General features: G+C 40.2%; 1 protein-coding gene across 5 annotated transcripts in view; it reads left to right on the top strand.

The window, feature by feature from the left end:
* The first annotated feature begins 1,293 nt into the window (after positions 1–1,293).
* HEATR1 (HEAT repeat containing 1) overlaps positions 1,294–9,859 on the top strand; it is a 50,897-nt gene continuing 42,331 nt past the window's right edge. For 2 of the 5 annotated variants that reach the window (XM_060406869.1, XM_060406867.1), the window contains exons 1-8: positions 1,294–1,388; positions 1,715–1,872; positions 2,384–2,600; positions 4,707–4,848; positions 6,334–6,435; positions 7,259–7,399; positions 8,343–8,554; positions 8,713–8,846. In XM_060406869.1, the coding sequence (XP_060262852.1) occupies positions 1,731–1,872; positions 2,384–2,600; positions 4,707–4,848; positions 6,334–6,435; positions 7,259–7,399; positions 8,343–8,554; positions 8,713–8,846 (1,090 nt within the window). In that variant the 5' untranslated portion in view covers positions 1,294–1,388; positions 1,715–1,730. Of the gene's footprint in view, positions 1,389–1,711; positions 1,873–2,383; positions 2,601–4,706; positions 4,849–6,333; positions 6,436–7,258; positions 7,400–8,342; positions 8,555–8,712; positions 8,847–9,859 lie in introns of those variants that run through there. The other 3 variants (XM_060406868.1, XM_060406866.1, XM_060406870.1) reach the window with 2 other exon arrangements.

The raw sequence follows: 9,859 nt of genomic DNA, 5'->3' as shown, positions 1-9,859 counted from the left end.
TGATTTTCATTTCTCACTATTTTCATTTCTCTCAAACCTGATCATTTTTGTAAAGAACAACAACAAAAATTCCTTTGAGAGATCTGTTTTTAAGGATGAAAGAGATATTCTTGGAACTTAAAAAAACCCACATCATTCTCTGCAAGGCAGTTAACACCCCATGCAAAAGATCATTAGCTATCTCTGGAAGTAACTGAGAAGTTGTTTTGGTTGTTGTAAATGCTGTTAAAACAAAACAAAAATGAAAGGTTGTGTTCACAAAAAAAGAGAGATCTGCATGGAGTAGAGAAGGGAGCCTCTGAAACTATAACTCTGTTTCCAACAATCTTCAAGAAAAAAGACTGACACCCTGGCATCAAAGAGAGCTCCACGTCCTAAGAGAGAGGAATGCATCTAAAATATACAGGTAGGATATCCGATCTCAATCCCGCATCCTGCGCAGCTTCTTGGAGGAGCCAGTTCACTCCATTTGGGCACATGCCCTTGCTTTGGGAACAGACTGTGGTATACTCATATGGGACACTCTTCAGCAGCACCAATCTATAGTGATACTAAGATGCCTAGTGGTTACCTGGGACCAGGAGTCGGGCAGGCAACACAGCAAAGGGCCCAGAGGGAACTTTTGGGGGCAACGGAAACTTTCCATGTCTTGAATGGACAGATAGTGATACCCACTTATTCATTTGTTAAAACTCATCGAATTGCTAAACGGAAGTGTGCGATGTAGTTGTAAATTGTATTTCACCAGGGTTAGTGAAAAACAAAACAGCAAAACACACAGGGGGTGTACTCCGGAAATACAGTGGCTGGCCCCAAGCTTCAGGATAGTGGTAGCCAACATTTATTTGCAGAGCGGCTCGCGCTGCGATCAGTTGGTCATCTGATGAAATTCTCAGCCTGTTTTCATTTTATAGAGGAGATACCGAACTCCGAGAGACGAGAATTCAGTGCAACTCAAAGACCCTAGAGTGGGTATATTAACCCAGGCTGTGACTGCATGGTTCAGTTTTAACCACCGCGCCATGCTGCCGGTACGTAGTAAAAATCTGGATATGTACGTTGAATGAAAGATTCCTGCCACAGAACGTCAAAGCTCACAAAAGGCCCAGTCAGAAACTGAAACGCAGCACCGAGCCAAGTACAGACCACAAGCCTCCAGCAGATCAGGACCGCGCGGCCGAGGGGCGGGGCTTCGCCGCCTGGGGGCGGAGTCATCGTTTCGCTTTCCGGCAAGCTTGTACCTCTTCTCTTGCCGTAGTGCCTGAAACCGGAAGTTCGCGCGAGGCGTGCTCTACATTTCCGGTCGAGAGCTGGACTTCTTGGTACCCATGTGGGAGCTGCTGTGAAGATTCACTGGCTTCTGAGTCCTGTCCAGAGTCGAGCTCTGGGTAAGCAGGGGCTGTGAGTCGGGGCGGTATGCAGGGGAGGGTAAGATGTCCTCGAATTTTCGAGTCTCCGTGGAGTTGGAGCTGAAAAACGCTTGGCGCGGCCCTCGGGGATGTCATTAGCTGTTATCGCTGTTGCTTTGGGGTTTCCACGTTTGGCGTCTGGGGGTTCCTGGACAGCAGGTGATGCGTCCGCAGCCGCGCTGAGTGCGGAGGAAAGTTGCTTGTACATGAGACATTTGCTGTTTGCCGTCACGCCGTCACACCGTCTTACAATTTTGTAGAAGGTTCTCACGGTGGGTCTGTTTCTTAACCTGTGTTTTTAGAAGTCTGCCAACGTGAGAGATGACGTCCTTAGCCCAGCAGCTCCAACGACTCGCCCTCCCTCAGAGTGACGCCAGTCTCTTATCTAGAGATGAAGTTGCCTCTTTGTTGTTTGACCCCAAGGAAGCGGCCACCATCGACAGAGAAACAGCCTTTGCCATTGGTGAGCTGCCTTTTAACTTAGAAAAAGCCCTGGGAAGCATGTGTGACCCGGATGTTGCTGTGTTTTCTGACCCGCTCTCTTAGCGGTTTGTAACCTGCTAACTCGACTTATGTTGTTACGGAAAAGAGAATGGCAAATAACTACGCTCTAGATGCATAAAATGTGTATAGGTAACGGTATCTGAATTTCACACCAAGGTTGGGGGGAGTCATCTAAGGTGTAGAAAGGAAGAGGCTGGAAGCAGTGGTTGGGGGTCAGGGAGGGGTCTTCCAAGGACTGGCCTAGTTATGGTACTGAAATTGTATTGGAAAAAAAGAAAAAAGGCCCCCTGCCTGGTGGTACTTTTTCTTCTCCTTGGTGAGATGAAATTTATTTTCTATGTTGGGTAGAAATCTATGTTTGGGACTGTATTATTCTAAAATAATAGAGAGAGTGTTAGAGAAAAACTGTAAAAGAAGTGCGAGGTGAGTTTACTTGCTAAGAATTGTTAAATAAACTGGAGTTTTCCTAGGATGCACTGGCCTGGAAGAGCTGCTTGGAATTGATCCTTCCTTTGAGCAATTCGAAGCACCGTTGTTCAGCCAGCTAGCAAAAACCTTGGAGCGCAGCGTTCAGACCAAAGCAGTGAACAAACAGCTGGATGAAAACATTTCATTGTTTCTTATTCACTTGTCTCCTTACTTCCTGCTGAAGCCGGCACAGAAGTGTCTGGAGTGGTTGATCCACAGGTAGCGAATGAAATTATAGAAATAATTATGGGATGATAACATTGATGTTTGAGAACATTTATTAATTTAAATATTGGGATAAATATGGTTTGTATTGGGTGAGATAAGTGTGTCCTTCTATATTGAACTCATTTTTATTGATAGTGAAAAGTAAAACTACTTTTTAGAAGATCTTGAGTAAATAGTCTAACCTCATTAGTTCTAAGGGGCTTATGTCACTTCGCTATTACAAATTGCTACTGCATATTTTGGGCAATGAGTGTTATTGAACTTCTTGCCAAAATAACAAAAATGGTGGTTTGGGAAGAGAGTAATATTATTCTTTAAAATACTATAGCTTAAGAAAAGCAGTAATAGCTAATGTTTATGGAACACTTTACACCAGGCCTGACGGTAAGCACGTTGTATGCCTTACCTCAGTGCTTACAACACTCCTGTGGGGGAGGTGCTTCTTTTATCCCCATTATACAATTGAGAAAACAGGTGTAGAAAGTTAAGCTGGCAGAGTCACATGACTAGTAAGCGGTGATATAAATTTGTTTCCAAGGCCTGATCTTTCATCTCCTTTTGAAATTGTCTTAAGTTTACTCAGTTTATTTTCTCATTTATTTACATCACATTGGTATCACATCATCGTTAACACATTTTTTTTTCTTATGGATGTTTTAAAAGTAGAAAGGCTTCCACTTCATTAACTGAAGGAATGAGGGTAAGGGAAGCCAGTGGGTCATTGAGAAAACATATTTTAACCTGGGTCTTCTGATGATCACATCATTAGATTCTTCAGACCAAAAAAAGAGTCAAATTTGTACTATTTCTGTCTGTCTTCTAGCATTTAATTTTCCCCAGATAAATCATTATTGTAAGGAGTACTTTTTGCCTTTGGTTTTCCATTTATTTATTCATGTAACTTATTTATTTAGGAAACATTCAGTTCAATACAAGGATGAATATGCTGCCTTTTCTTACCATTGTGAAATAAATGCCACAGTAAGGGTGTATACAAGGTTTTGGGGGTGTATGGTGATGCCTGAAGTAGTTGAAGAAAGCTTCATGGAAGAAATGATGTCTTGGCTAGTACTAAAGCCCTAATATAGAACTAATAAAAGGCAAGAGGTATGGTGCTATGAGAGAGAAGGGATAGGAGGGCTTAGACAGAGGGATCACTTGGCTGGGAGAATTTAGTAAAACATCTTGAGAAAGAAGCCTGGAAAGGATTTAGATCTTAAAGGCTGCTGCTGCCACCGCCGCCGCCACCGCCACTGCTGCTGCTGCTGCTACTAAGTCGCTTCAGTCATGTCTGACTCTGTGCTACCCCATAGATGGCAGCCCACTAGGCTCCTCTGTCCCTGGGATTCTCCAGGCAAGAACACTGGAGTGGGTTGCCATTTCCTTCTCCAATGCATGAAAGTAAAAAGTGAAAGTGAAGTTGCTCAGTCGTGCCTGACTCTTAGCGAACCCATGGACTGCAGCCTACCAGCCTCCTCCATATCCATGGGATTTTCCAGGCAAGAGTACTGGAGTAGGTTGCCATTTAATGAATCTGACAATTAATAAATCTCTTATGTTAATTAGGTGGCATGACCAATACCAAGTTTTATAAAATTCATGGACAAATTAAATATGCTTGTAATTACATAATTTTTGTATTCAAAGAAGGTAAAATGATTTTCTTTGTAATTAGTCTTCTGACTTTCGGATCATGATATTAATAGTTAGGTAAACTGAGGAAACAGCTGTGGAAGGTGAGCTTTGGAGAACAGAGAGGAATTGAGTGTTGCCTAGTTGACCCAGTTTGGTTTTCTGTCGGTTTGACTGCAGTGATCCCAAAATCATGTTAATATAATAAATGGGGTTTTTTTTAAGTTGAGAAAAAGTGAATGGATGTCAATTTTGATATTGAATATTTAAAAATACCACTGCATAAGAATTGGCCAACCCTATTGAATACTTTAATGCCTGTGCTTTAAGTGTGCTATACCTTGCTTCTAGTTTTATTGTTGTTTTAAGTGGGTTTAGGTCACTGATGTACCATTTGGGCACATAAGGAAATATATGCTTGTAAGTTTTATATCCATTTGAATTGTTTGCTTCTTTTTTCTCCAGGTTCCATATCCATCTTTATAATCAAGATAGCCTCATTGCTTGTGTTCTGCCATACCATGAGACAAGAATATTTGTGCGGGTTATACAGCTTCTAAAAATTAATAATTCAAAGCACAAATGGTTCTGGTTATTACCAGTTAAGGTATGATTGTTGAATGACATGTATCTGTATTAACTGCAAGCCTTCATAAAAGGTGTTATTTGGAAAAAATAAATCCATTGGTGTTCCTGAGAGTATACCAAGTATTACCTTCATCAGTTTTATTTCCTAGCTTCCATTTAAAACTATTATGAATAATAGCTGGCTTTTATTTGGTATGTGATAGTAGAATAGGTAGTTTGTATTTTATTATCTTTGATTCTCACAAAAAAACTTTTTACGGATGAATACAGGCTCAGAGAATTAAGTTACTCACCAAAGTTCAAGCAGCTCTAAAATGGCAGAGTCGAGATTTGAATCTAGATCTGATTCTAAAGCTTGTCTTTCTATTATACTGTGCTGTCTGGCATTTAGAATTTTGGAACTGAAAAGCTTAAAAAAGTCAGGTGAAGAAAAGCATAAAATACTTAGAAAAAGAAAAAAAAAAAAAAGACTTGAAGGACTTCAGGAAATTATTATTGTGAAGAAGATGCTAAGAATTAATTTACAGATAAGTAATAGGATGATTGCCTTACAGGAAGGCTCTGACTGAGATAAGATAGCATGATTTTGTAGGAAAACAACTGACTTGCCATTACCACCTTGCTTGTAACTATAGTAAAGAAAGTAGATGTATGTTGTTAGCAAGAATTTTGTTAAATGTTGAGTAGTGATTTGGGCCAGCAGGCAGCAAATGGGATGAAAGTAGGCCAACAGGCTGTGACCTTGGAACGAGTAACTTTCTGGCTGATGACAGGTGGTCCATGATCAGAATTAGTAAAGAGAAAGGAATGGGAATTTTAATTAGAAGAAGAAAAGAATTTGGATGTAAAGCACTTAAACTAAAGAATATTCAGGAAGAGAAGGCCAACCTGTAGTAAAGCCTATCAAACTTTTACTCATTCTGCTAGTAACATTATTTTTTCCCCTAATCTACACAGAGACCCTGCTGTTCTCTAGACACACTTGTTTCAGGTATCCAAACCACACTTACCTATTACAGTTTGCAAATTATCTTTTCATTGATCTATTCAAAATGATGGAGCACTTACATATGCCATGCGCAGTGCTAGGTCTTGGGAAGAGCAGGATAAGCTGACTGGTTTCCTAGTCTATTTCTGTTACTCGTGTTATTGTAAAGCAGTGACAAAACCATATCACACTGACTCACAAACCAGGTTTAAATGGTAGAGTTACTAAGAATCTAGAGAATCTGGATTTAGATAAATACATATCAAAATGCAACGCATGATACGTAACCATTTTTCACTGAGTACCTCCATACACGTTGCTGGCCCTTCTCGTTTGAATTTCTGAAGTTTGCACAATTTTATATGTTAATCTCTTCTTTACCACCAGTTATAATGGAAGACTATATTTTGTATTAATGAACTGTAGCAGTTTGAAGCTGTTACTTTGGTAGGTACTTAAAATGATGAGTTGATGAATTATCCTTAGTTAACAGTTGGTTCTTCCTGTCTGTAACAGCAATCTGGAGTGCCCTTAGCTAAAGGAACTTTGGTTACCCACTGCTACAAAGATCTTGGATTCATGGATTTCATTTGTAGTCTGGTGACAAAATCTGTGAAGGTGAGTAGTATGCTGTTTCATGAACGTGTAATTCCATTAGAAGGTTGTTTCCTCGGCCTGGAGAAAGCAGATGAAGGCCTTTTGTAGTAATAGTGGGACTTGGAAGAAGTGCCTTTTGTTAAGTGATCTCCACTTTTGGAACATGAGCAGCTTGATCGATCTTTCATCATCAAAGCTGTTTTTCTACAAAAATAAATTATTGTCTTCCTTGCCAAATTCTTTAAACAAAGATACATATACACAATGGAGTATTACTCAGCCGTTAAAAAGAATTCATTTGAATCAGTTCTGATGAGATGGATGAAACTGGAGCCGATTATACAGAGTGAAGTAAGCCAGAAAGAAAAACACCAATACAGTATACTAACACATATATATGGAATTTAGAAAGATGGCAATGACGACCCTGTATGCAAGACAGCAAAAAAGACACAGATGTGTATAACGGACTTTTGGACTCGGAGGGAGAGGGAGAGGGTGGGATGATTTGGGAGAATGGCATTCTAACATGTATACTATCATGTAAGAATCGAATCGCCAGTCTATGTCTGACGCAGGATACAGCATGCTTGGGGCTGGTGCATGGGGATGAACCAGAGAGATGTTATGGGGAGGGAGGTGGGAGGGGGTTTATGTTTGGGAACGCATGTAAGAATTAAAGATTTTAAAATTAAAAAAAAAAAAAAAAGTCAGGAAGGTTGTTTATTCTTGCCGTGTAAAATTAGTGTCAGCCTGAAGTAGTTGAGAGCTGTAAATATTTTTACACCTATATCTCATTAGCTTTTCACTCCTAAATGTGTTTGGTTTGTGGTTTTTGTTCCAGGCTTTTGCTGAGTATCCTGGGAATTCCACTCAGTTGAGGGTGCTCTTTACTTTCTATGCCTCTACCATTGTGTCTGCTCTGGTGGCTGCCGAGGACTTATCCGACAATATAGTTGCCAAGCTGTTTCCATATATTCAAAAGGTTGGTCCCGCTTACGTGTAAAATAGATTATTTTGTACTGGAAGAAATTTTCTTGCTATTGAAAATTTCACTTAGGCATAAATGTTTTTACGCTGGCAGTTTATTTCAGATGGTTGATGAAATTTAATTTTTAGGTTAAAAAAAATGACTTCTTAAAAACCTACCAGAGTGGAGTCTTAGTTAGGAAGCTCCTGAACACTGTGGGACTTCCTGGCTGGTCCAGTGGTTGAGATTTGGCCTTCCAATGCAGAGGGTACTGATACAGTTCCTGGTCAGGGAGCTAAGATTCCACATGCCTTGTGGCCAAAAAACCCAAAACCCAAAACAGAAGCAATATAGTAACATGCAGTCAAGGCTTTAAAGAATGGTCTAAATCAGAAAATCTTTGAGAAAAAAAAGACAAAGTGAAATTGTTTTTAAAAGAATGGGTTAGAAAATCTCTTCAAGGCAGAGGCTCTCTTTTCATTCTGTTTGTATTGATTTCTTCTTGATGTTTCTCCTGCCCGAGTGCCTCATAGCCCTCCACCTTTCAGGTCCCCCGTAGACGAACAGCAAAAGCCCCCCCCAACCAGTGTCCCCAAATTACTGTCTTTAATCAGGTGCTGTTTTGTTTCTGATTGAAGTCCCCCTTACACAGGTGGGTGTTTGCATGTAAAGGAGACTCCTTTGCTCCTTTTAGCATGTGTAGTGGATGTCTGAGTTAGGAGGCCTGCTGAGATCGCCTTCTGTCTTTCGAGAGCCTTGTCTCATTTCCACGTCCCCTCAGGAAAGGGGGCCAGCATCTTGATTTTTCACTTCCAAGGAGTGTTGACTCTCAGTGTGCATTAGGTTGTATTCATCTCTAATCTATGATACTTCCAGTTTGTCAAAGTCAAGTAACATTTTTCAGTAGGCTAAAATAACATAGTTTGTCACTTTTCCTTATATTTTAAAAAATATTCAGGGATTGAAATCATCTTTACCAGATTACAGAGCTGCAACATACATGATAATATGTCAGATTTCCGTGAAAGTGGCCATGGAAGATACCTTCGTTAACTCCTTGGCTTCACAGATTATCAGAACACTGATCAGAATTCCCTCTCTGATCAAGGATGGATTGAGTTGCTTGATAGTGCTCCTTCAGAGACAGAAGCCAGAGAGCCTGGGGAAAAAGTACGTACACTTGAATTCAGAATGATGATAATTGGAGGTGAATGAAGTTATTTTGAGGAGTTTTTTTCATAGGATAAATTTTATGCTATTTTTAAAAATTGCCACTCACTGTCTTCTAACATGTAAAGTCAACATCTTCTGTCTTTGTTTCTTCAAAGGCCATTTCCTCACTTGTGTAATGTTCCTAATCTTATTACGCTGCTTCATGGGATTTCTGAAACGCATGACGTTAGTCCTCTTCTGCGTTACATGCTTCCCCACCTGGTCGTCTCCATGGTTAATCAGGTTACAGGTAAACGGCTTTACATGTTGTGTCCAGAAACTTACTTTCTCATATTTGATATAAAGATAAAAACCACACCCTGGTTAATATCTTTTAGATACCTAGAGTTTCTGCTGTCCAACTCTTTTTGTGTAATTTGGCTGTTTTTCTGACATGAGAAACATCTAGGGTGGGGAGCAGATTGGTTGAAGGGAGAACCTTGTTAATTGAGTGATACACTCAGTATTTTTTTTAATTAATTTTTATTGAAGTACAGTTGCTTTACAGTGCTGTGTTAGTTTCTCCTGTACAGCAAAGTGAATCCATTATAAATGTACCTATATCCTTTTGGACTCCCTTTCAGGTTACCACAGAGCATTAAGTAGAGTTCCTCCTACTGTACAGTAGGTTCTCATTGGTGGTGGGGGTTTAGTTGCTAAGTTGTGTCCGACTCTTGGGATTAGGTGGACTGTAGCCTGTCAGGCTCCTCTGTCCATAGGATTTCGCAGGCAAGAATACTGGAGTGGGTTGCCATTTCCTTCTCCAGGGGATCTTCCCGACCCAGGAATCGAAAGTGGGACTCCTTCACTGCAGGCAGGTGCTTCACCAACTGAGCTCTGAGGGAAGCCCAGGTCCTCATGAGCCTGTTCTATGCGTAGGATCAGTAGTGTGTGTGTGTCAGTCCCAATCCCCCAGCTCCTCCCACCTGCCAGCTTTCCCCCTTGGAATCCATACATTTGTTACCTATATCTGTTTCTCTGTTTCTGTTGCAAATAAGATCGTCTATACGGTTTTTCTGGATTCCACCTGTATGTGTTAATATACAATATTTGTTTTTCAGACTTACTTCACTCTGTGACACTCTCTAGATAGTATTATTTTTTAAAAAATGTGTGTTCTTTTACATGTTTCTACATGAAAAAAGACTATGGAATTATTTTAAAATAGTTAAAACACATTGTTGAGTCAAACTTTCCCTTTTCATCTAGATATTTAATAAACTTTAGTGAGTCCTTTATAATAAATATCTAGTCGCCCAAAAA

The sequence above is a fragment of the Ovis aries genome, chromosome 25, assembly GCF_016772045.2.
Source record: "Ovis aries strain OAR_USU_Benz2616 breed Rambouillet chromosome 25, ARS-UI_Ramb_v3.0, whole genome shotgun sequence".
Lineage (NCBI taxonomy): Eukaryota > Metazoa > Chordata > Mammalia > Artiodactyla > Bovidae > Ovis > Ovis aries.
This window is presented reverse-complemented; position numbering and strand designations above follow the sequence as displayed.